Here is a 27024-nt window from a genome sequence, read left to right as displayed (position 1 = left end):
GAACTCTGGAGATTTTTTTTTTCAAATAAATTCTGAAATTGTTGCTTTAATTTATTAATTTTGTGTCGACGTTTCAGGTTTGTCGACTGCGGTGACCCTGCTGGACCCACAGCATGCTCCATGTGTCTGAGAGTCTGCAGCCGTCCTGTAAAGCTGAAAAGAACCGAGCAGGTAGAGGAACAGAAGTGATGGAGAGCTGTGTAGGTTGAATTCTGGAAACAGTTCAGTGCGTTGCTGCTGTGATGGAAGAAGTTATCTGAGCTTTTAAGTATAAAAGTGTTAGCATCAAAATGTATTTTATCAAAAGTAAAAGTTCTCGTTTTGCAGAACGACTCATTTCAGAATAATATATTTAGATCATATGACTGGATTATAATCAGTAATGCAGTGATGCATGTGTGTGAGAATCACTTTAATGTGGCAGCAGGTTGGAGTCATTTTAACTTCTTACACACTGCTGGGTAATTTCTATTATAATAACAGAACCAGAATAGCTGTCAGAATAAATGTAGTGGAGTAGATGTATAAAGTCCAGGTACTCACTGTATCTGCAGGACTGACTAAATGTGCTTAGTTACATTCCACCACTGAAACACAATGAGGGAAATATTTACCAGAACAGATTTATCTCCTCACGTCCTGTTTGTTCATGTAATCCTTCCACATTTCAGGCTCTTCTGCTTGTTACAGGTTAAATTTAACCTACATGCCTAAAACCTGTTTTCATCCAGCTCTAGCCTTGTTCCACCACACGTCTTTTCACCAACACATTTCCAAATGAATCCTTAAGGAACTGATCTGAAGCGCTGCGAGAAAAATGAAAACAAAAGCGTGTCGACTTAACAGACGATCTCTTGGGAAGCGCGGAACAAAAACAGTGAGCACTCAGCAGCAGAGATGGACACAGATAAGTCAGAAGAGGAAATATTTTACTGTTGTGCTGCTGAAGGACTTCTCTGCAGTCAAAACCACAAAGACAGGAATTCAGGCGTTTTTAAAGGAGGCCAGAGCTGACACTTCGGCACTGAACTCCACGAGTCTGCAAACAGTTATAGCTTAGCGTTCAGTAAAAATATGTAAACAAAGTGTATACCGCGGCAGCAGCATCAATATATACATCTACTGAAACATACATTCACGTGGTGGAATAAAATCCCATTTCGTCGTAGCAATACTGATAAATATACACGTGACAGAAGCTGGTCGGTGAACAGGAGAGAACCAGGAGAGAACCAGGAGGAACACCCACATCTTCAGTCATGCTGCTCTTTAGCTTTAGTTGTGCAACATCAGATAAGACAAGCAGGTGCTAAGGCGGGCAATGTACTGAATACAACTGAATAACTCACACACAGCACTTTCATATCCACTAAGTTTGTACATTTGATTTAAAGGCAAGGTGAAGCTGAGCTCTGTGGTAACATGTTGGACTGTGTGGGATTTCCTCCTTTTTTTTTTTTCTGAAACACAACAGGCAACATTTCTGTCTGTGCAGCTCGGAAAACTGGCCCAAACCTAATGAGATGACTTTTTTTTTATAAATCAGTGGCTTTGTCTCCTCTGTATTTGGAGTCACTGATAACACGGTGATCATTTTCTTTTCCCTTTTCTTTTTTTCAGAGTTCACTTTTCTACGGAGGCTTCACAGGAAACAGCAGGTAACTGATCACTGATCGATAGAGATTCAGATAAAGGCTGCTGTTGTTGTGAGAATCTCAGATCAGATCAGAGAGTTTCTGAAATGGTTTCACTTCACTGGAGAATCTGTTGGCAACCTGTTTGTGATCTCGCTCTAAAATGTGAATCCACAAATTTAACTTTTCTTTTTTTTCTCTGGGTCTTTTCTGAAGTTTGGAATTCTCAGTCAAAGGAGACAATTTGCAGATTTATTAAAATTGTCCTCTCTGTGCTGACAGTGCAGAAATGAGTCCAGATAAATAAATGCTGGACTCGTCCACGAGGGGACAGTTGTTTACTGGCAGCCACCGAGCTGCAGCAGTTCTTAGGTGGACTTTGACTCATAGGTCACATTCATTACCATGTAAGAATTTCTCAGTCATAAAATCTTCGTTTCCAGTAAACAAACAGTGATTTGATCATAAAGCTGAAATCAGCTGACTCATATTCCAACATGTGTCAGGTGCTGTGGTGAGCCGTTTGTCTCAGGGCGCGTCCGTCTCGTCCTCAGGGGCCTCCGTGCTCTGTGGTGGCGTCTGTTGATCCGTTCGGCGAGATGCCAGCGTTGTCGCTGGCGAGCAGCAGCCGAGGCCGCTTTCCCTCTCTCCTCCTTCCAAGTCCTGCTTTTTTATTCTGTCTTCTTTCTGACAGAGAAAAAGACGAGAAGCAACGAGGAAACAGTAAAGATACGTTTGTTCCAAGCGGCAGGTTATTTTGTTCATCTGTGTTCGGTTACAGTTGTGTAACTGCATACTTTGTATTATCATCTACACACAACCTCACCTCAAGTGCACAATACTTTGGCCCAGCATCAGTGGATTTATTTTTTTTTTTTTTGTGTCTCTTTCATTAATAATTGTGAGACACTGCAGACATATAAAATACCACGGAAACAGAAACGAGTCTCTGTTTTTCCTTTTGTTTTGAGTGAATCTTCAGCAGCAGTGAGCTCTGATCTGTGATCTGCACGACCAGATACACTGACGCTGAAACATTAAATAAGTGTTTCAACAGCTTCTGAGCGGCTAATTAAAATGTTGTCACTGGAAAGCTGTTGAGAGAACAGTTATCAAACATCAGAAAACGTATTTTTTTAACCAGAGGATCCATTTAGTGACGCGAGTCTGAGATCAGAGTCACCTCACGCCCTAAAATCCCACATAAACTGTCCTGAGTTGGTTTAACACAAATGTGCGTGCTTCAGGACCCAGAGGTTTCCAGACTAACACTGTACAGCAGCAGACCTGAGGAACATTCAGACAGCTGGTCTGCACCTTACGCTCAGGTCACATGACAACATGTTTGCCTACACTGCACATCAAAAAAAAAAAGAAGGACAAACCTGGCAGACCCAGGGTCCATTTCTCTGACTCTCTCCATCACAGTTCATCAAAAGACTGTGAAGAATGTGCGAAGCTCCAGAAAAGCTAATGGGGGCGCGATACTTTTTCACGCTCGGTAAATGCTGCTCAGGTGTTTGGGAACCTCAGATTCTGATCCAGGATAATTACTGTGAAGTGCTGTGTGAGCTGATGTGCCGGAGTCCAGATCCTACAAGTGTCAGTGAAGTATTTTCACTGATGAATTGCTGCTTTGAGAAGGGAATTTTGGCCACAAGTTCATGGAGACATAAAAAGCTCTGCTCTGCTCACACACGGATCTGATGTGATGTGACAGATCTGACACACAGATACATCTGATTTTATGTCATTTTAAAAAGCCGGAGGACCTTGGATCAAAATCGTAGTGGGTCTGAACTCAAATTTCACAATATCTCATGACATATCATGTTAAGACTTATCCATATATCTCACATAGCTGTCTCTTGCTATTAAAGCTGGGTTTAGCCTGGGTAGAAAATGTGGTTTCAATGATCGGCGATGGGAGAAGAGAGCTTCAGTTCCTCTGGCTTCAGTTTAAAAGTGGAATCGTTTTGTGTAAAATACAGCACCGAGGCTGATTTAGAGGCTGGTTGGACATCAGAGAGTCCAAGCGAATGCAGGCAGAAAGACGAGAGACAAAGAAGAGACGAAGCAAACTGAAAACCTTTAACTCTTCTAATTAGAACCCAGAGCTGAGTACAGCCCTGATCAGCATCACAAAAACGGTATGTGATCACAAATCCTGTGTATTTCATACAAGTTCATTTGTTTTAGCCAAAGCTCAAGAAGAATGAAACTGTAAGAAGGAATTATTTATCTTCGATATCAGTGATCCTCAGTGATCCTTTTGATGTTGATTTTAAACCGGACACAACTGACAAGCCGGAGGACCAACACGAGGCGAATCTGCCGACCGAGGATTTGAATGCTGCGATGCACCGTCACCGAGAGCAGCAGCCTCCTCGGCTGATCACCAGCATCCAGGGTGAACAGCTGTCAGACGTTATTTGGAAAAAAAAACGTCTGATGTCGTCAGATGAAGGACGCCTCTACTCCAAGTTTCCACATGAACAAACAGGAGGAGATGTTCCATTAAACCATGAGTCTGCAAAACCACACATTCTAACTCAGCTTCTCCTCTTTCCCGCAGTTCTGTTCTTTCTCTCCTCTCCTCTCCTCTCTTCTGCTGTCGTTCTCTGCAGGTTCATCTGCCCTCGGAGCTGAAGAGTCTGGATCTGCTGCTGTGGATCTACTGCCCCCGTTACCACTCTCATTAATTACTATTATTATTCCTACTGTTAGTCTGAACATCATTACTTCTTTTATTGTTGTTGTTTGTATTGCTGTTAGTCCTTTTACTAATCGTGCTGTTGTCCTCTCATTACTCTTAATCTTACTATTTTCATGAAACCTGCATTGTCCCAAGTTCTCTTTTCTTTTTTTTTTTAAACTTGAGAACTTCTCTTCCTGTGACTTCATTCTCAGCTCCTCTGGATTTTCCTACATGTTTCCCATCAAACCCTGCTGGTTTGAAAAAAGACCAAACGCAACTATAAAAGTAACGCGGGGTAAAACACAAATGGTTCTGAAAGAATTACGGTTTTGTTCTCTCCGTCTTTCCATCTCATTCCATCCAAAACATGCGGAGAGACGCTGCGCACAAATCAGTACGGCAATAAAGAAAACGCAGATGGTGCATTTACTATGTCATGAGCATTAGCTCACATCCATCAGTCTGAACTACGGGCTGCATTTGTGGATCTCCACAGTCGAGCGGTGGTGTTCCAACTGCCTTGTTCGAATGCACATCACTTGCATTTTGGGGTCTGGTGGTGGAGTTTCCCGCTTTCCAACCACAAACCAACGCAAAAGTCTCAAACTGACGTTCTGATTTCAGGCCAGACGCTCTCATGACATCGCTGCCGCTGACGGAGCAGCGAAAACCTAATCCGTCGCCGGAGGTCGGCTGAAAATTGCTTCTCACACGTCGCTTTGAATGATGCTTTGTTGTTTACCTCTCGCGTCAGAGGCCAAAGCGAAGAAGAGGAGGTTCAATTCTGAGCTTACATCCCCCCCAGTTATAGGAAAGTGGAGTGCCACACCATAATGCCCCACTGTCATCTGCCCTTCATTAGCAGTGAGAGTCTGTCCTCAGAAATCGGGCTCTTAAATCCCCTCCTGTCTCCTCTTATCTTCTTCTCTAAATCAATCCATTCTTCTTCTCCTTTTCCGTCTCTCCTCTCCTCCGCCATCTCTTCATTATTAGAATCTGTCCTTTGTTAGTAATGCTGTCACAATGACTTTGATTCTGGACGCTGAGCTGATGATTGGGAATTAAGACAGGCTGTCCTGAAATGCCTCTGCACGTCCCCTGTGTCTGTACTTACACACGAGCATGTGCTGTTCACATGTTCTTCTTAACACACATGTAGATAGATGCACGGTCATAGTCACGCATCCATGTGTGAAGAGTGAAATCACAGGTACAAACACTGACAGGTGTCACAGCGACATGGCAGACAGGTGTCACAGCTAACTGTGGCAGACCGAGGTCAAAGAAGCTGCACGTGACGGTCGCTAACGTACGAAATCTGACGTTTACACACGCAGAAAACATCAAAACGCGACGCCTTTCTGACTGAGCAGTGACACAACTGCAGCTCAGTCTCATCTTCTGGCTAATTTCCTGCCACCTTGATCCCAGTAGCTCCTGCAGGTTTTAGCAGTCTAAAACCTACGGGCTAGTTCTACCAGCACCGATACGACAAACGGAGACAGCATCAGTCCTCACATGGTCCTCTACAGGTTCAGCATAGACTCACAAATATAAACAGCTATAAAAAAAGCTTTGTGTTATTGAGCTGAAATAAGGCTGTTTTTTTTTTCTTCCAGTTCCTGAATGAAGTGAAGCACAGAGATCCTTCATCACCTCCCACCTTCTGATGTGTGCGTCAGAAACACCTGAGTCACGGAAGAATCAGGTGTGTGATTCTCACCCACACTCACCTACATGCAGCAAAGCTCAGCTCTGAACTCACACACACACACACACACACACAGTAGCTGCTGTGTCATGAGAGCGAACCGTCCCTCGGCCATCTTAAATGAATCAAGCGCTGTGCTGAAAAACTGCCCTGCTCATCACATAACAAGCTAACCACAGGCAAACTACACACACACACACACACACAAATGTATAGTCCCTCATCATGCATGTACACACACACACACACACACATATAAATGGTGTCCTTGTGGTGATTCTATTGAATTCTATTTATGCTCTAACACTAAATGTATGACCACATCACAGACACCCTCAGTGGACACGCTCCGTTTGTGGAGTATTTGTCCTGAAGGTTGACTTTTGTGTCAAACATTGAAGACAGACAGCACAGTGGTGCTGATGTGAGGACACGGTGCCAGGACATCAGCATGTTTCAAGCGCTTCCACTGAGCGGCTGAGCTTCAGCGCTCTGCGGCAAGCTTCGGTTTGTGGGCAGGTTTGGTTGTTCCTGTAGTGAACGGAATTTCCTAATGAGAAGAAGAACGTTCTACGTGACAGCGAAGATAAAATGAGAACAGAATGGCTCCACAGGACGTCATGGGTCACTGCTAGAGACATTTGGTGTTTATGGGGCAGTTCAGTAAATGTCCACCTGTCTTCAATTAACAATCATCATAACAGGAATAACAACAGTCCTACATTTTACTTGGAAAGTGTTTTTCAAGATACTCAAAGACGCTTTAGACTGAAGAAAAAATCCCAAATAATATAAAACACACTAAAAGTACGTTACTGATGACTCTGTTCAGATGTTATTCAGACACTGCAGTTTTGTTTCATTTACATAAACTTCTGTGCAGCTGACACAAAACTATAGTGATGGTTTGAACTACTTTCTATGCAGGTTGTCAAGTTTGAGACTGAAGCCCACTACAGTGATGGAACGGCACAGAATGGCTCATAACACAATCAGGACCAGGAAGAAACCCTAAGTAAGTAAGAATAACTAAGTAAGTGAACATTGATGAATATGTTATTTTCTAACTTTATTTAATCCTCAAATATTGATTATAATATAGGATTAGCTTTAAAAATCCAGCGTCCCTCTGGTCTGTCCTCTTTCAGTGACAAAGCTGAGAACATGGCCGGGTCAAACAAAATGTGTGACTTTCGCTGAGGCTGTGATTCTCTAAACCGTGACTGCAGAGCTCCCCTGACCTTGACCAGGTTGTTGTAGTTTTCTAAACCTTACAAAATCTTAACCATCAAGGTGGTGGATCAGAAAAAAGTCACTTCCATTGTAGGAATAAGTGAGAGAATGTTTTTCGTGAGTCTGTATGACCCTTTAAATCGAGATCTGTTGTCTCAGAGGACTAAAATTTACTAGACACGGACAAAGAGCCACGGTATTTCTCGAAAATGCCGGTTGTTATCCTGTTAAGCCTGCACTGACTCCATACACAACGGAGCTTCACTCAGAACCACATGTTGCATTGGGCGGAAAAAAAAAAAAAAAAAGAAAGCACAGTACAACGGATGATAAATCAGCATTAAGTTAAAAGCGGCATGGAACCATGTGGGCCAACACACAAAACCCCTGGAAACAGCGAAAACAACCGTGGGGTCACACACAGACGTGCACCCTCACATGAGCACGGGCCAGTGCACGACACAGCAGGACGACAGTAGCTAACAGATCACACAAACAGCTTCTCTCATTCACACACACACACACGGATGCTGATGCTGACATGAGGAAATATATCGCACAGGCAGAGTACCTGTCCTCATTTAATAAGCAGGGCAAATACATGTTAATGTAAACTCGGGGATTAATGGGCAGCTTCAGCTCTCAGACGCACAGCTGAGGAGGAGTTGTGCAGAATAGTTTTCCAAAGATGAGCATGGAAGCAGAACAATGGGGCATCTTTCATACATGCACTTCTTAAAAACTGTGGAGCACACTGAACCTCTGAGTTCTTGATGGTCTGATAAAAACTAAAATAAAATAAAAAAGTACATTGAAATAAACTGAATTGAGCCAAATTGAATCAGTCACACTAACACAAAACCTCATGAAAATGCCTGGAATCCACCTCGAAACATACTTTTCTCATCTCTGCCCACAACTTTGAGGGCAGAGCCTCTGAAAGGAAGAAAAAAAAATCTCATTACAAGCCTTCACTTAGGCCTGACTAAAACACATTCAGGACATTCAAGGAGTGAAAGTGGGAAAAAAAGAGGAAGACAGACTGCAGAGATCTCCTTGTTCTCTAATGAGTACCTGTTGTCCCGAGTTTAGTTGCCCTGAGGCTGCGTCTGCACTGGGATTGCTCTGCGATAACTTAATGCATATGATACTTGGGAAAATGTACTTTAGCTCGCTGTCTGTGTTGTGTTACACTGTACGGTCTACCCAGATCCATGTGTTGCTACATGAGAAGGCCACTGGGTTCTGCGCTGTACAGACGGCGTATTAAAGTAGCGGCGTCTGAAAGGGTGTAATCTAAAATAACTGCCTTCCTGTCAGGCAGGATTTGTCTGGTTGGTAAATATAAGATTGTTCTTTGTAAGAATCCAGTCCCCTTTATTAAAATGGGATTTTTTTTGGTTTGCTCTCAATGAATATGGAAGAAACATTGAGTTGTAAAATTGATGTGCAGCTCCCAAAGTCTACAGAATGTATTTGTACGTGTGTTTGGATTAAAACACGAGACGCTGGTATGAAGTGAGGTTTCTGACACGTGTTTCTAACATACAAAGCTTTTTCAAATGTGCACTGATGCTGAAATGGTACCATTACATGACAAAGTCATGGGAAGATGGTTCACCATGATCTGATCTGTTCTGACAGTAACAGGAATTAATCATCTTCATCCGTCTTATCATTTGTTTCTGAAATTCTGTGTCGGCGAGCTCAAGTTTTAAAGTAGCGCAGAGAAGTGTTAGAGAGCTTTGGGCTGTTTTTGTCGACTTGGTTTGAATTCAGCGAGGAATAATTGAGATATCGACTGCTCCCCTGCTGTGAGAAGGACCCACTTCATCTGATGAATGTACTGTGTGTTCACAGCAGTGGACCGGACCTGAAAATCTGAGCCAGATTGGCCCCATCACCACCAGCCCACAGACACCGTTACAGGTCCAGACGTGTCTCTCACAGTACAGAGTTTTTAGTTGTTTGCTGTATGAGTTCAGCCCGATTGAGAGTATAATTCCATGTTTTTCTGTTGGAATCGCCCGAAACTTCCAACCACTCCAGTCTGTTCAGCAGGGAGAGAAACACATTTGTCTCTGTCCACTGTGGTCCATAAGCACATCACTTAGGCCAATCCTTACTGACAGAGATTTTTTCCAAACATCTCTTCAACATTCTTGAGGTTCAAAGAATGCGTCGCATCTTTCAGCTTAACAAACATGACAATCCAATCCACCCTGACGGACTCTTTCCTGTATCACTACGGGAAATAAAATAAACAAATCAGTAAATGAAAACTTTTTTTCTTCTCTGCACTCCACACGGAGCCCGCCCGAAAACTGTTTGTCCACTGAACTCTGAGGTCACTCAGCCTGACGAGGATATTCTGTCCTCAGCTGCTTCTGAGGACAGTAACGCTGTTACCGGCTGGAGTCGGTGGGGGACACATCGTGCCTTTGACAGCAGGGGCTGATGGGAAATATGGGGCACAAGAAAAAAGGGGACGATGTGGGTCCCTAGTCAGTTCGGAGCTCAACATCATGGTCGCCGTGGTTCAAGACAGATTCCGTGGACAGCCGCAGGGACGCCCCAGGCCCTGCTTTGTTTGTGTCTTTACACCTAAATTAGCTGAATTCTGTTGTTGTGCTGAAAGTGCCAGACCGAAGAATGAGCTCATATCCCCATAAAAAAGCATCTGGATTATTTCACTGTGTCCCGTCCCCCCCCTCCAAAAAAATACTGCCGATAAAGTCACACGTGGTCTCCATTCATCAGCAATGGAGCCGCTCCAGAAAGTGTCACTTGTTAACATCAGACTGGGAAAAGGGTTCGCTTGTGTTTCTAGCTGAGGGAGACGCTCTCGAAAACAAGTTACACAAAATGCACGCACAACTTTCCTGTAGAGAATCCAACGTTTAGAAATCATAAAGTTTTCAATAACTTTTAAAACAACTTGCGCGTTTGTTTTGGTCTCTGGGGATTTTTGAGACTCGCTCTGTGGTGCTGCTGTCTCAGTTCACCATGTTTAAAGCCACGATCAACAGGGCATCAACCAAAGTGCCGCTCAGCCAGAGGGCTAAGGACCTGATGGTGGACGCCCGCTGTAATGGAAGCCAGAGGGCCTGTAGCTTCTGTGGTGGGAGAATTATACATTTTACGCTGTGGCTGTGGGTGAAGTCCCTCGGGGTGTCTTACAGAGGGTACTGTGGGAACGTGGGGTTCCCCTGCCGTTGCTGGGAGCCATCAGATCCTTGCCAATGATTGTTATTGATCAACACTTTGGTTCCACAGTCTGGACGACGTGTTTGTCAGGTTCTAACATCTGAAACTGGCAGTAGTTTTCTTAAATCGCAGTTTTTGTCCTCACAGATAAAACTGATTGAATTAATATTTTATAAATACGGGCTCATAGGTTTTTTTTCTCAGGTCGGTTTACACCCCCGGCCATTTCCAGTTAGTCTCTGTTCTGTGAGTTCTCTTCAGCCTCGTTTTGTATCTCTGAACTTGTTTGCCGTGTTTTTGGCTAGCTCTGTGTAGCGTGCAGAACCATGGGTTTGCGGTGGGACTGTACAAAGCCTGTGCTTGAATTTTATTTCGTTTAGCACATTAAGCACTCAAGTACAGCTGCAGCAGTATTCTTTTCCCAAGAGAAAGGACTTGTGTGAATTAAGCTTTGTTTTCTTTTTCACCACAACAAACCTCAGTTTTGTATTAGGACTTATGCTCATTGATTTCTACTTTCCAGAATTTAAAGAACAATACGCTGCAGCACGTATGGAATAATACAGAAGGATGGGCCTGTGTCAGGGGACTTCACTCACACTTGCTTTAGCCTCTTGTTATATGGATGGAAGACAGTTGCATGCTGCTGCACTTCGACCGTAGATACCACGGTTTCCCTCCAGTTTACATTTGTGTTGCGCTGCATCATAAAACACTAGCTATGCAGCCTCGCTCAATTTTATAGCAGGGGAAATGCATTATGTCCTAAGTAAGAGCTCCACTGGCGCTCCGTTCCTTTTAAAATGAAGCAGAGTAAATCAGTTCGACAATGGGAGATTATCACCACCATAAATACAACTTAATAAGCTTTCACACTAACACCAAACATGTGTCTGCTGCCACAAAAGTCATTTTTCAGATATATATGCAGACCAAACGTAAGAGGAGGCTGCCTGAGTTATCAACATGTGGACAGAATATATATAATTACACAGCTTGTTATGTTTTTTTTCCAGTTGTGTTGGCTAAATTTACAGCAAAGTGATTTGGGGTGCACTAAACCCCAACGGATAAAACGACTTTGGGCTCTTATCCTCTGCTTTGCTTTCTTTGTTTATGAGCTGAATACACAACTACAGACAGTGCAGCACAAAAAGGACTGTTTTTGAGTTTAAAAGTTGTGGTTGAATCCTGGTGAACTGGAACAGCCACAGCGTCCAAACAGAGTCCAGTTATGACCTTTTGACCCTGATGGGAGAGGACTAACATGCCCCTGTTTAGTTACCCTCCTGTGCTCACAGGCTTGTCTGCAGCATCCCGACTGTAATACATCATGTTTGATATGTCGTCAGCACTCCTCCAGTGAAATGAACAGCACTGTCATTCTGGCCAGCTCCAATGGGAGACGTCCTCAGACAAAATAACGTCCAGCTGACGCCTGGTCTCAGTGATTCAGTGAGTTAAAATGCTGTAAAATATTTTGTTCCTTTGCTTAAACAGTAGGACTGTGACAAATCAAAGAAAACAGGGACAAAAATGCTCTGGCAGGGTCTGAGAAACTACAAAGAACTCAAGGATGTGGATTTATTCTATTTAACGCTTTACACTTATATTTAATGAGCAGGGTCTCTGCGGTTCTCCCAGTCAGGGACATGTTTCTAAGACCAGTTCTGGTCTGGATTATTGATGGTTTTACGGTCAAAATCAATTTTTATTATTAACTTACAAGTTGACAGTGCCACACCAAGTATCCAATTCCATCCAATCCATTTGGATTTTTGAATCATTTCCCAATATTTGGCAACAACTACAAGTAAAATCAGATGTACACTGAAGTGAGGTAAAAGTTTTCCGTGCGTGGATGTTCATTCGTGACCTTTACGAAAAGAACCTATGTACGAAGGGTCCATGTATTCATAATTCAGAGCATTGAGTTGTGTACAGGCGTTGTGTGTTGAGAAGTTACATTAATAACACAATTGCATAGCTATTCAGAGTTCATGTTTCTGACTCAGGACATGCAGAAGCATTATTATGAGTATGAGTTATGACGAGTATTACGTGTGTGACAACCTGTCCTTCCTGAAGTGCAGACGCAACCGCAACTCAGAAAAACATAAAGTAAAACAATCTCTGAAATCTCATTTAGGGCATGTCTCTGTGTGTCACTGAAGATGTTAATCTGAAGTCTGTCTCAGGATCAGCTGTGATCTGTTTGCTGATCCTCTGACTTTTCATCCAGCACCAGGTCAAAATTACAGTTTATCCAATACTTTGGTTTATGACCAAATACCTGCAAAGCCAGTGAAAGTCCCATCAGCTTCAGCTGCACTTTGTATTTAGTGCTAACTGACAAAAATTAGCACGCTACAACTCTAATCAAAGATGTGCTAGCATTTAGCTCAAAGCAGGCTTCCCTAACCAAAACCCCAGCCTGCACCACCTGCAGCTACCAGAGCTCCACCTTTGAACACTTGACTGGGACTTGAACCTGTGATTAGGATTCGCTAACAGCTGGGCCGCCTCATGAAAAGTTACTGATAAGAAAACATGGATAAAACTCCTCCCTGACAGGATGACATCTCAGCTGTCAGATGCTGCTAAATTGCCAGGAAAACAAGCAACAAACCTTTCGGTTAGCCCATGACAGTTTGCTGCCATTGGTGAAACAGAGGAGAGAGGGTGGATGGGAGATGAGACCCATGTCCTTCCTCATCATCTGAAAACAATAAGACAACAAGAGAGCGGGAATTAAAAGACTAGAGCCGTCTAATCTGGAACAACAGAGGAATGTCAAGGAGATGCCACAGCACCCTTTTATCCCAGATGTGTGCTATTAGGTCCACAGGCCTGATCCCAGCGCCAGACTCTGCTGGATCAGATTTCTTCCTCTGCTAATGCCACCGGACATACGATCTGACAATGATAATGATAATTACTTCAAATGACATGCCTTCCATTGTGGAAGGAGTGGAAAACACACAGGCATGCACACACACACACACACACACACACACACACACACACACACACACAGTAAAAACAAGACAATATTTGCAGAACTTTAAAGAGAAGTTACTGTTGGCTTTCTCACCAATTTGGAAAAAGTTAAAAACAACACATCTCTGTACATTCCTCTGTACTATTAAAATGTTTCACAGCTTCTTGTGATGTTTGTTTAAAGAGGAAGAAAATATGGAACAATAAAAAGGTCAGAACAACAACTGGGTTTTAGAGGGAAAGCACAACTCGCTGCCAAGTTCGGTTTTTAATGTTTTGGAATATCCGTATGAAGTTCATCATTAATTTAATGCAGAGTTAAAAACAAGAGCCAGACACTGTCTCCAGTACAATAGTTCTATTGCTGATGAGGGCCTAAGAATAAGGGACTAAATAATCAGTGTTTTTGCTCTCTTCAATACAATTTTAACCAGTACTGACAGGATTTCCACAACACAGAGCTTTCAAAATCTATTTTTTGGCAGTCGGAGTCTATTTTCAGGTTCCTCTGGACTATCAGAAACACACAACACATGATGAGCATTACGCCCTGGACACGATTATTCCTATCTCTGCGGGTTTCACCAAATCCGAGAGGCTGGATATCCTTGGATGGAAGCGACGTGAGTGCACAAACGTTCGGATGAAGCTCTGAAGGTGTGATGTTTTAAGATGTTATCTCACCTCGGAGCGGCCAACACAAAGAAACACGAACCCTTTCGCTTTCGTTTCCAGCTGTAAGTGTTTTTTCGGTGCTCAGGACGAAAAGCCTCAGTAAGAGTGTGTCGATGCACCTTTGAGGATGTTTGCTCAGGATTAAACTCAGTGAGATTCCCATAATGCACTTAAAGAGCAAGATCAATAAACGCTTGGTTTGATGTTAAAAGAATGAGAAAACAGTGCGAACGGCGTCCTCTCATCGACTCGCAGCAGCTCTTGTTGGTAAAGCTGCTTTTCAAACGTCTCCTTCCCTTTGCATTTTATTATAAACGCAAACATTTTGAATGATTCTCACCTCTGCGCAGTGAGTTACGACCATCAGTCATTTTGTCTGAAGGGTCAGGTCTGAGTCCTGTGCAACATGAAGTCCACTCGTCCTCTCTGGTCTCACTCCGAAGGTTTCAAAGCTGAACAAGCTCTTCGGTCACCACAGGGATTATCAACAGCAGCAGGGAGGTGGTGCACACCTCGCTGATGGTAGTAGTGGATGTAGAGGTCACAGGTGAAGGCTCAACCTTTTGTCTAAGCATATTGATTTAATTTGATTTGATTTGATTTGGGACACTTGCTATGGTCGCCAGGTGGGGCATTAAATCATGGATCAGGTAGATACCAGCTTTTTTTTTTGCCTTGATCGGCCACAGTCCAGAGCTGCATCCCTTAAATATAACTGGTCACACCATACGCCACTGGTCAGCTGGCCGAGCACCCCTCCACAGAGAGAGGCTGAAACCAGCTCCGACCAGGCAGAGTGCAGTTTCAGCCTGATGGTGTCATGGATATGCTAATCAGCACATTGCATCATCCAGTGATTTTAGTGACTTTCCATTAAAGTTTCGTGCAGTGAGTTTTGACCTAGTACTGAACTTTCTTTCTTGCACTATTTTTTCTACTGCAGCACCTTTGTATTCTATTCTATTCTATTTTTATAAGTATTATTCTACTTTTATTTTTATTTCTACTTTTATTTAGACTGTTTGTAGATATTTTTTTTATTTATTTCGATTTGGAGTAACACCACTTCTAGGCTGCTATAATTTAATTGTATTCTTGTACAGTGACAATAAAGGCTTCTGATTCTGATTCTGAACACGGAGCTCTGCCCTCCAGCTGCCATGATCAGACTCACCAACAGCTTCTGCACTGCTGCAGCTGCTGACTGGCTTGTTTTATTTGAATACCTATTTATTAATACCCTGTTTTTTTTTTATTTGACAAACGACAGAGACAGCAGAGACACTGCAGCGGGATGTTTTCCATACTGAGCGTCTTCACCGATAAGGACAAAAACGAGCAGAGGTAAGGAAGCTTCCCCACCACCCCACCACGCTAATGTTCCACAGAGGAGGGAAAACTTTTACCACCCACCTACGAGTGCTAATTAGAGGTAGCACATGTTGGAGTTTTTTACGGGGGTCCAATCTGTGCGACTTGGCATTATAAACTGCACAAGTGTGTCAACACAGCACGTAACACAAGACCAAACAATGCAGGGAATCCACAGATGTTGGCAGGCGAACACAATATTGGAACTAAATAATAAGTTGTGCTTATTAGAAGCAGTTTCTGCTCAAGTTTGTTTACGGTTGAATTTAAATTTATAAATGACAGCAGTTTGTTTTTTAAGCCTGTTTTTGCACCTACTGTTTGCACCTGTAATCTCCTCACCTGTGGGACACTTTTTCTTCATTCTGCACCTCTGCGTCTCACTGTGGGACGGGCAAACCGATGCTGCCTTCTCCTCAGGCGTTCTGCCCCCCCGGGTCCTGGTCTGCTTGCCCCACCTGAAGCCACAGGTGGCGCCATCGCGGAGACACACGCTCCACTCGCTCCACTCGCCCAGTTGAGACGAGACACAGTCTTCTAAGAGGATTAGAAAGAGACCATACGAGCTGATTAAAGATTTTTCACCATCAGACACAAACGAAAACTTATGGCAATTTTTCAGAACGTCTGACTAAATAAATACTTCTGATAAATATCTTTCTCTTCTTGGCTTCAGAGTGCCAGAAGAACTGTTCTTTTAGTTGGAAATAATGACATGGCTCAATTTGCCTTTCTGCAACACAGATTAGACAAATAGACGTAGAAACTGAGATAATGAAGATAAAACATTAAATCACCATAACCCGGGTAGTAATATAGTGAAATAAATGTTTTCCTCTGAGCCCCCGGCAACCACACTGCTGGGATTTCAGATGAACGCCAGCTGAGGGACATTACGCTCGTAGTGACTGGTTTCTGATGAACGATGTCACCCACAGAATCAGTCACCGCAGGTTTGTCCACGGTGGAAAAAACCAGCAACCTCGATTGAGATCGGATGATATTTCTGTGTTTTCCTCATTATCATTGTCAGATTCCAGTGGCTCTTTTCTCAGGTTGCTCGAGGTGTGCACCAACAGTCCGACATGTAACCTCAACATCACCATGAAAACCAGATGTGGTCACGACGCCAAGAAACAGCAGTAGCTGCAGATGGTGCAGGTGGACGGCAGAGGGGGAATCTGGGCAGCACTGACTGATGACTGAGCTCAACAATATATCTCACTTAGTTAGAAAGGAGGGATGATACACAACGAGATTTAAAGATAAATACTGAAACTTCTCTGAAGGCTTCTAATGTGAATCATGTGTTGTGTTCAAAGTTTGGCTCCGTATCGGAAAAGTTTTACCTAAAAAATGAGGGAAGAGAAGGGAACGGAGTAGACGAGCGTTCACAGAGCCAGACGAAGACAGGGACGGGCCCTCGGAGGAAAAGTTTTAATATGGTCAAGACAAAACGTACCAAACAAATTTAGAGCCTGGATGTTTCATTAAGCCATCAGCAGTGTTTAATGTGATAAAAACATTTTAAACTTTAATAATGCCACTTCTTTGAGACCAATGATTTTATCCATGTGAAAGCGTTATTTGAATTACTGAATTACTTCAAGATTTGTTCTCATGTTTCAGAGTCTTTCCTGAAACAAAGCGTAGTTTCCCAAACAGGTGCAATCTATCAATAGTCCCATTATTTCACTAAAATCAGCTTGATGTAAGATAAAAACCGCAAACCACAAGCAGTGAAATACTGCAGAGGAGTGGACAGAGCGCCAGCGAGGCAGATAAAAGGAGCAGCGTTTGCAGGAACAGGTCTGCTGTTGATTAAATCTCTCAGATCAGCTTCACTCATGCATCCACTGCAGAGTGGACCTACGTTTTATAGCTGGCTGGGGTCAATACGCTTCTAGTTCACCTGCTCCATAACAAACACTAACTTAAAACAGCAGTTATAACAGGATGCAGGCCACAACAGGTTATACGGGTGCTAAGCAGTGAATTGTATACATGGACAGTGCGGTTTAAAAGGATCACAAAGAACCTGGTTCTTCATCTCAATACCTGATCCAGGATCGAGGTTCCTAATTATCACTGGTCTCCACATGAACCTCATCGTGTGAGGACCAACCTCCCTTTGCTTTTCAGCTTCCTGCATTTACTCCTCTGCAGTGAGGGAACACAAGTTCCACTTCAGCATTAAATCCATCGTTACATCACTTGTAATCAACATGTTTACATAGGATACATCTGCACACGTGACAGGAAGTGATCAGACACCTGAATAAGCTGCTGCCGTGCCACCGTATGTATGAGCATAATCAGCTTTTCACAAAACTGGGATTCTTGTTGGCTGTGTTCAACAAACAGTGGCTGTTAGTAGGATCCATTGAGTCTCACCTACCTAGGCAGTCTGTTTGGTGGGCGAACGTTCCCTCTGGGCAGCTGGTCATGCACTTGCCTTTGTACAGGTGGAGGCCAGGCTTACACTTGGTGCAGAAGTCCCGGCTGAAACACTGCTCGCAGTCCGAAGAGCGGCACTCTGGGAGGAGGGAGGCCGTCAGACATCGAGTCAACAAGCAAACACACAACTTCTGCTCTTGTCTGAAACCTGTTTGGGTGAAGTCAGGACAGAACTAAAGTCTCTCGTTCACCGAGTCACTTTGGTCGTGAAGGTGAGATGCTGCAGAAAAGCACAGGTCAGAAAAGAGAGGCCATGTGAAATGGCATCTGTACTTAGTGTGATGCATTTCCTTTGAAACAGGATGGGGTGGTGGGACTTAAGAGTGACAGATCATTTATGAGTTTAAACCAATAGGATGTCAGTTTCCAGGAGAGAGGCAGTACGATTTGATACGAGCAGTGACAGATTCAGTGGCTGAAGTGGTGATAGAGGTGGTAGATCAGAAAATGTCATCGATCAAACTGTGATACAGTTTGTTTTGGAAGTAAATGACTAATAACTTAGCAGTATTTAGTGGCTGACCAGTGTGCTCTGCCTGAAGTGTGCTCTTTCCTTCTCATGCTACTTTATTTAGTGGAGCGTCAAGACTTGAAGTCATCACAGCATGTTGATGTGCCTGAATCAACGATGCCTGTCTGGCTCAAAAACTGACCCTGTGTTGTTTGCATTTCGAGCTCAGAGGCTTTTCCAGGAAGTTCAAATCCTGATTTCATGTGATCTCAAAAGCCTGCAATGCATTTGTGGTTAGGGGGTTTGACCAATCAGGACGGTTCCTGTCTTTGCTCTTACTATGTTTACTTGTGTTTAAGCTCATCTTACTTAGGTAGAAGGGTGCCAGAAGTGCTGGGTTAGTTTGCAGCTGCAGTCGGGAAAGAAGAAACCTGAGTGAGCTCTTTCTCAGGGCTCACTGGCGTCTCTTTAGTCAAGTAAACGTCTTGTTGTGAAACGTAAAGTTGTGTAAAAACATACTCATGCAGCGGTTGATGTCCTTTCCTCTCTGTCCGTAGTGTCCAGAGGGGCAGGCGTGGAGACACGTTCCATGGTGAGACATTCCCTCCCTCTGCAGGAACAGGAAGAGTCGCTCGGGGCAACGCACACAGCCGTTGTCGCGGGAACACTCCAGACAGCTCCGACAGTCCTCTGATGTCTCTCTGTGAGCTGCAGCACAAAAAAAAGACCACAGATTAGGACAAGAGAGGGAGCAGGTAGAGAGAGGAGCTAAAGAGAGACAGAGTGAGGGCAGGGGGGAGAGGAGGACGTGGAAGGACAGGAGACATCACAAATCCTCATGGTCTCCATGAAAAATGCAACGCTGAGCTCCCTGAAATATAGATCTGCAGATGCTGCAGGCAGGAAGACGCTCACATGAACCCAGAGTGTAGCTCACCTTTAACTTTTAAAACTTGAACAGATCGGACAGCTTGTTTCTCTGTGGACATTCAAGACAGTAAAATCCAAATCAGATCTTAAATGACCTGAAGTGAATTATTCAGCCCCCTAATGTACAGAAGCATAAGAAGCAGAGTTTTTTTTAATGACGTAATTTATGATTATATATAGAGATCATTTTGAAATGTATAAGTTTCACTTCATTCAGAAGGTGTTGATGTGGAAGTATTATCTTGATTTTGTGATGTTAAAGCTTATTGGCTCAGTGTTTGGACGGATATTGGACAGATATTGGACGGTGGAGTCACTGTTTTCAGCTTCTTTACCTTACGTGTCAGCATGTAGCCTGTTTGTGTTTCTTCATTCATTTATGACACATACACACGCTTTTTTTCCTTGTGGCACACAAAGTGTGTTCAGTGCTGACCAGGTTAACGCAGCGATCTGATGATAGATTTCACATGTCTCGGTAGCATCACAGTCGGGCTCACGTCTAAGCCAAAGTAAGTCTTATTATATTATAACAGCGAGCGGAGATGTCTGCTCCCTGATACACACAAGACTCGACAGACCAAGGAGGAATGCTTCCAATCCAACGGGGATAAGGAGGGATACGGAAAGACGGGCAAGGTGGGATGGAAAGACGGATGGAATGAAGCAAAGAAGGGTGGAAAGATGGACTGAATCTGCTGAGGAGGTGAAGGACAGGCCGAGACCGTGCGTGAGTCTGAACAATCGTAGAGTCTGAGCCTCTCAAAGCACCTGTGGCTGACTGCTGGCGTCCTCGTGGATTGTGTCTGTAGGTAAGTAAGTGTGTGTGTGTGTGTGTGTGTGTGTGTAACAGAGGTTTATGCTTGAAAAATGGGCTGCATTTAATCAGGTCACCAACAGAGGTCATTAAAGGTCACAGTTCACGCAACCTGACTCCATCTGTGAAATGAAAAATAACTTTTGATACTAACAGCATTTAGAACAGCTGCCATTTATCAGAGGCAGAGGATGATGATCCATTAAAAAAGGTATGTGTGTGTGTGATGGTGCGTGGTTAGTCACTGGACCGTGGTCTCTCTGCCTCTGTGTTTAAGTCCAACATCAGAGGAAAGTTTTGAGATTGGCCAGATGCATCAGATACTAAAGAGAAGATCATGGATTGTGTTTGATTTTGTGTTAACTGACGTAGGAGCTAACGAATCCTACAGGAGTGTCCTGTCGTAAAGAGGACTGAGACACATCTGCATTTTTTTCTCCTCACAAATTCACCTGCACTGCAGAGTGTAAGTAAATACAGAGGTAAATACAGAGAAACGGTCTGCTGCCGCTGTAAGCTGCCGTGCCAACGACCCTGCAGACTGTGCAGGAAGCATCATGTCATCGAGGGGAAACCTGATGGAAAAATACGCTGCACTTTGACAACAACCAGTGCTGAAAAAGCTTTAACCAAACACTTAACCCCCGTGAGTCCAGGTTAGCAGCTCGCTGGCACAGAGACGTTTTTCAGAGAGCTCCTGGGCGTGAATTTATAATTTATCAAATGAAAAAAAACAAGCATCAGCTTTCAATAAAGAGCAAACGCTTGTTCTCAGAGCTCTTTCCCAAGGAATTCATCTACGTACTGCTCCCACTCCCCAACTGCACATGAAGTTTTCCAGAGTCATTCTGGCAAACATAGGAAATAAGCTGAAGTAGACAATCAGGCTGTAATTCACTGGACTCACTACTGTAACATTCCACTGTGTGGTTTGAATGATGTGACTGGATGAGGAATGAGTGGATGATTTTTACCGGAGTGTGCGATTGAATGACACAGTTGCGTTACTGCATTACAGAAACACCAGAGTGGAATCTGAAGCCACAGACTCATTTTAAAGACGGATCCTCAGGATGACGTGGCCCATGAAGCTGTGCCCGCAACCAAGCAAGGTCACCCAGAGACCGAACCTGATGACGGGCACTCCCGATCCTTTCCTGAGGTAAATGTCTTGCTTCAGGGTTTGGCAAAGTGTGGCAGAGGTTTGTTTAATAGTAAAAAATATCTTCCTCCACATAGAGAATATGCTGTGCAGATTTTATACCTCCTTGAGAAAAAATTAGCAGCAGTCTACATGTTTTAGCTGCTTTTAAACATCCACCTTCAGTGGACTCTAAGCTGTAGATGAGCTTGTCAGATGCCAAGTGGCACAACAACAGCCATGTCTCTAGACTTAGAGTTGAATCATACAAATACGTCATACTCGATGTATGTGCAGAGGATTATGGGAAAGGGAGAGCTACAAAGGACGAATTCTGACCAAAGCAAGCTGCAGCTCTCGCTGCATTTGAAGGAGCCTTTGAACTTGGACAGTCCTTGTCGGCCAATTATGACATATTAAGTCTAGAAATGTAAACTATGAAGGAGCTGAAACGTGTTTTGGGACATACCTTCAGAACCTTTTCAGAAATGTTACTGACAGCAAACACATGGAGGCCATCACGGTCTAATCTGCTTCACTGCTGGAACAATGATCCTATCTGTGCAATGATGCGTTGCAGCACAAAGCATCAAAGATGGAGACGAAACCAAACAATGGTTCCAGAAATCCAGAAGATGCAGAGTTCTGTCACACTAAAGGACTCGTATTTTAAAGGATTATCCCATTAGGCTGCTCTTTGCATTGCTTAACCACGACCCTTGACCTCTGAACTTGCATATGGTCAGGATTTGTTTTCAAGTGATCGCAGCTCAGCAAAGTTACTACCAATCAAGAATAGAGACGGGAAGGCAAAGAGGAGGCGAGTGCAGAGAAGAACAGAGCAGAATAACCCCGGGACCCATTTCACTGAGCTCTGGGACCTCACTTTGAGGCCTCGACCCACAGTCTGAAAAACAGTTCTCTGCACATGTGCTATCGATCTGCAGGCTTAAGGGGACTTTTAGAGGAGCGGCAGGTTTAGGTAGCGTAAAACGGTGACCTCCGACCTTGCATGGGATTGCACTGGGTTTTTAATAAGCACCAGGTGTAACAAGCTCTGTTGGGGTTTCAGGGAAACATGCCAGTGAGTAAAAGAGACTTCTACCCTAAAACTGAATTTACATAAGAAAGGTGAGAATATCATTTAACAAAGATGGAACAGAAGCAATAAGGTCTTATTACACAATATTTTCAGATGTTTGATGAACATGTCACCAAGTTAGGAGACTGAAGGAAATATAAGAAGTTATGTAAAAGGCTGAAGTTGGGTGAATTCCAGGATCACCCAAAAGGATCAGAAAGGTGAAGGTGAAGATGAGTTCAGGAGGGATTTCTCTCCGTAAATTCTGTTTTAGGGTGTTTTTCCAGTAACTCGCAGCAGCCACTGCTTCTATAGCAGGAGCCAAGATACCCACATCGCACCATAACGTGTACATTAAGAAGGAAAACGTGCCAGGTGAGGCGACGTGTTACAATAACACAAGCTGTGCGGTCCCTGATGACACACGTGTGGACGTCCAGACAATTGAGAGCAGCTGGGTTTCAGATATGCTGCTAATCAGCCTGTTTTTCAGCACGTGATTTCTGAAACTGGCAGAGAGTGAATGTTAGAGCAGCTTATGCTGCGTCTTCATACTCTCTCTGGTTGAGTCTGTGACACCAAACCTTAACAGTCCAGATTTGCAGGTCTAATGGTGAAGACTTCAGAGGACCTGGTTCTGCTCTGTCAGAGGACCTATGCTGATTGTCATACCCCGTTTTTTCCCCACATACGTCTCTGTGATTGTCTCTATGAGCGTCTCTGTGAGCGTCTCTGTGAGCGTCTCTGTGAGTGTCTCTCTGAGCGTCTCTCTGAGCGTCTCTGTGAGCGTCTCTGTGAGCGTCTCTGTGAGCGTCTCTGTGAGCGTCTCTGTGAGTGTCTCTCTGAGCGTCTCTCTGAGCGTCTCTGTGAGCGTCTCTGTGAGCGTCTCTCTGAGCGTCTCTGTGAGCGTCTCTGTGAGCGTCTCTGTGAGCGTCAGTTTTATTCAGACACTCCTCTCTGCACTGTCTAATGACAGCTGCTCTGTGTCGTTTCCCAGTCCGTCAGCAGTTAGTCCAGATCTTCTTGCAGGTGTGCAGGTGCACTGGTTTTCGTTGACATGTGATTACATGATGGTGTCTCACTGTTGTCACGCATGCTCTGATGAAAGCTTCGTGCTGAAACGATTTGGTTTGACTGTGAATAAAATTCACCCACTGGTCAGAACGACACTGTTGATGGTTCGAAGTGCAGATTCCTTTAACGGCACATTTCGCTCTTCAGCACACTGATAATGTACTGAAGAGTCAGTGTGTGTGAAAGTGCCGAAGGAAAAACCACGCAGTGAAACAGGTGGTGCAAATGCACACGTCAGAGCTGAACAGACAAGGATTCGCTGTTGGTGCCTTGAATGCAGGATGTCACAGCATTAAACACCAAACATAACCAGTGATTATTGAGAATCAGTTGACAGAATATGACTTCAGAAAAAATGGTTAAATCACACAGAAAGTACTAATGGACGTAACAATGACTTCGACCTCCTGACTTCTGGTTCAACCTTCCTGCTCCGAAACAGGAACCTTTTTAGTTGAGTGTGTGTTTCAGCAGCTAAATGAACCAAGTCCAGATGCGGCAGAGAGTGAAAGGGTGGAGAGTTCGGGAAGGGGGGAGGGGGGTGTGTGTGGCAGGAGTAAAGGGTAAACGAAGGAGAGGGAAGAAACGAGTGGTGGGGGGAATAAAACAACATAAATCTCTCTGGTGTGAAGCGATGAATTCTGACAGCGGGTCAACCTGTCGCGCCCACAACCAGCGTTTGACCTTTCAGACCTAAACACCGGTATCTAACGTCGAGCTGCTCTGATCCATTAGCATCACATGTCTCAGTCCAGGTCTCTCAGAGTTTGTGTGGCTCATATATTCTTTTAATGTTTGTTCAGTTCTTTGAAACTTGTCTCAGTTGGCTGCGTTGCCTCTGTTTCATTCATGGGAAGGATTTCAGTCAGTTGTTTATAGTGTGGTGTGACATACAAGACATGTTGAATATAGAAGGGTTTATTCTAGGATTTACACACAGGTGTAGACTTAGCTGTCATTTTGTACGATTGCTGTAATTTGAATTTTTTACAGTAGATGTCTGGTCTTTATGATGGATACGCTTAGTTTGCTGGCACCACTTTTTAAAGACGCGTCACATTTATTCTTCCTCAGTCTTTCTCAGTCTGACTTGAACCTGCTTTATTTGAAACAGCACAATCTTGCTGTCACAAGCCATTATGTTGAGTGAGAGTCAGTGGCACCTGATGGCTTCATGCAGCCCTTCTAATCATTGTCTAACACCTCACCTCTGGTAGGCACGCAGGGGCAGAGAGGGAGAGACTGGAAGCCGAAATGAGGGTGTAAATGAGACCAGATTCCTCTCTATTAGTCCCAAATTCCTGAGGAAATGCCAGACAGCGGTGGGTGTGAGGGTCACCACATACCTGTGTGCCTGTGGCCAGGACTTCAGGGTTTTCAGAAGGATTTTATAAAGATTTCTTAGCCACAAATCTGGCTCTGAGGAGGATTTCCCACCGCTGTAGAGTGTCTGCTGGTGCAGAGCTTAACAAGGAGCGACATGACGGTTCATTCACTGATTCCGTGAGACGCACGAACAGAGAAAAACACAGCGGGGGAAACAAAATGTGACAAAGATTTGTTGATGATCCGCACTCAACATGTTCTGCAGAGTAATGTGAAAATGTTTGCTTTCTGGATTTAGAGCAATGGAAGGAAAAGCTGTCATGAAACGTACATTATTACATCCTCAGTGTGGAAAGCAGCTGCTGGATGTCATAAACGAATATGTTTCTTCTTAAAGCAAGTCAATTATTCTGGATTAAATCGAATACACGAACACTGATACTGTTTTTTTCCCCCTAATATTTTCAATTTTTAAATCCTCTAATAATGTGGCATAAAGTGAAGAGATAACCTGTCGTGAGAAACCAGTTTTTTCACTTTTATTATCAAATGAAATGAAAATAACTGTTGAATCAGTAGCAAGAACATCAACTTCTGTTTAATTTTAAAAACAGCTGCTGTCTGTCTGTGGTACACGACAGAATCTGGAAATTTGGCAGTTCTAGTTTCACCTAAACATTTTCTAAATGTGACGCCGTGTCACCGTGGTATTGATATTTCACCCTGACAGAGAAGCCTCCCTGCTTTCTGTTTGTTTCGTGCACAGAATCCAGTCACTTTTTGTTTTGCTCTCATATAAATCGTGGAAAATCGTCTCAGAAACAGCAGAAATGATCATTTTAAAGGTGCAACCCCAAAAAACTCTTTGTGCTGTGTACTCACCACTTTGCTTCTGCATGACACCAGATCCCATCCTGATCACTTCACATAGCAAGGACATCACAATGGCAAAGAGTCGTAAATGCATCTGGGCTGCTGGCAAGCGCCCGCTTCAGCGCCAGGCTGCGGACATCTGCAAGGACTCCAGGGGTGTCAGGTTGAAGATTTAGTTCCACAGTGAGGGACAGAAAGAGACAAGAAGGGACAAGGGCAAAGCCAGGGGTTTTAAAAGCTGAAGGGGTGGATGGAGATGAAGTGGACAAGATAATCTCAGAGGCCCAAAGCACGATGAGTGTTAAAGTGAGAGAAGAGAGGAGAGACAGAAGAGAAAATCCACTTCTCCTTTGTCCTGTTTCACGCAGAAGATTTAGGGCTAAGATGAGGAGACAGGCGGCCATAAACAACAGAAGGAGAGCACAGGAGAGTCAGAGACAGCAGAGGTGAGGAGAGCAGAGAGCCTCGCCTGCTTCCTCAGACTGGCAGCTTGGAGGGAAAACTCACCATTTAACTACCACTGTCAAATTTGCGATAAACGAGCTCCACTTATCCCGTAGCCATCTTTAACCCTTTATAGGGTGAGCTCTCTGGGCCTAAGTGGTTCCATATTTTCAGTTTGATCTTAAGCTCCCTCCTCCCAGCTCTATCTATTGTTGTTCAGCCTCTTCTTTTTTATTATTCTTGTTTACTTTTTTTTTCCTGAACTAGGCAGCTTTGTTTTCTGTGGCAATCCTATTAAACGTGGGCAGTCAATAAACTTAATTTGACCACCCTGAAAGGAAAAAAACAGCTGGAGACCCACATAGCTGAGATTTTAAAATCTGATTACAACCTACCATGTTTTTGCAGTTGATTAGTTTTGCCTGTTTGGGTAACGAGTCGGGTACGTAAGGAGTCTGCGATTTATACGTTTGAGACGAAGAGCAAAAGCAAATCCATGTCTTTGGTTGATCATAAACCTGGTGTTAGGCCATTAACTGGTAAGATAAAGTATATTAGATGAACCATCCAAACCTCTTCTCAAACATACAAACATCTGTCCAGCTTTTTAGAATTTGTCCAGCTTCACACAAGATGCACACAACGAGGGACGCTTCTGCCTGATAGTCAAAGAAACCTGCTTCTCCTTATCTCCCCCGAGTGTTGTGAAGGTTTTGGAAGTTTTATTTCAGAGCCAGCGCTCAGTCAGTAACACCTGCAGAAGAGCCAACCTCACTGTTACTGTGAAAGAGAAAAGTAAATCAGTGTTACAGAACGCTTCCTGTTATAACAGTTACACTAATGACTCAATTAATGTGATCAATTAGTGTGATCAAGTACCTTGATGTGTGTTTAATGCAGT

At 43.8% G+C, this 27024-nt stretch overlaps 1 protein-coding gene across 2 annotated transcripts; it reads right to left on the bottom strand.

The window, feature by feature from the left end:
* Nucleotides 1-921: 921 nt before the first annotated feature.
* rspo4 (R-spondin 4) lies at nucleotides 922-26043 on the bottom strand. 2 transcript variants are annotated; one of them, XM_041034460.1, is made up of 6 exons: nucleotides 25689-26043; nucleotides 18957-19145; nucleotides 17928-18065; nucleotides 15872-16066; nucleotides 13113-13202; nucleotides 2190-2321 (listed from the first exon to the last, which is right to left on the bottom strand). In XM_041034460.1, exons 1-5 carry the CDS (start codon nucleotides 25771-25773, stop codon nucleotides 13120-13122), a joined length of 690 nt encoding a protein of 229 aa, XP_040890394.1. In that variant the 5' UTR covers nucleotides 25774-26043; the 3' UTR covers nucleotides 2190-2321; nucleotides 13113-13119. The 2 variants fall into 2 exon arrangements, with proteins under 2 accessions (XP_040890393.1, XP_040890394.1); XM_041034459.1 differs by lacking the exon at nucleotides 13113-13202 and having other exon boundaries at nucleotides 922-2321.
* Nucleotides 26044-27024: the final 981 nt, after the last annotated feature.

Source organism: Toxotes jaculatrix, chromosome 3, assembly GCF_017976425.1.
Source record: "Toxotes jaculatrix isolate fToxJac2 chromosome 3, fToxJac2.pri, whole genome shotgun sequence".
NCBI classification, from domain to species: Eukaryota; Metazoa; Chordata; class Actinopteri; family Toxotidae; genus Toxotes; species Toxotes jaculatrix.
The sequence above is the reverse complement of the archived record's forward strand: the minus strand, read 5'-3'. Positions and strand labels throughout refer to the sequence as shown.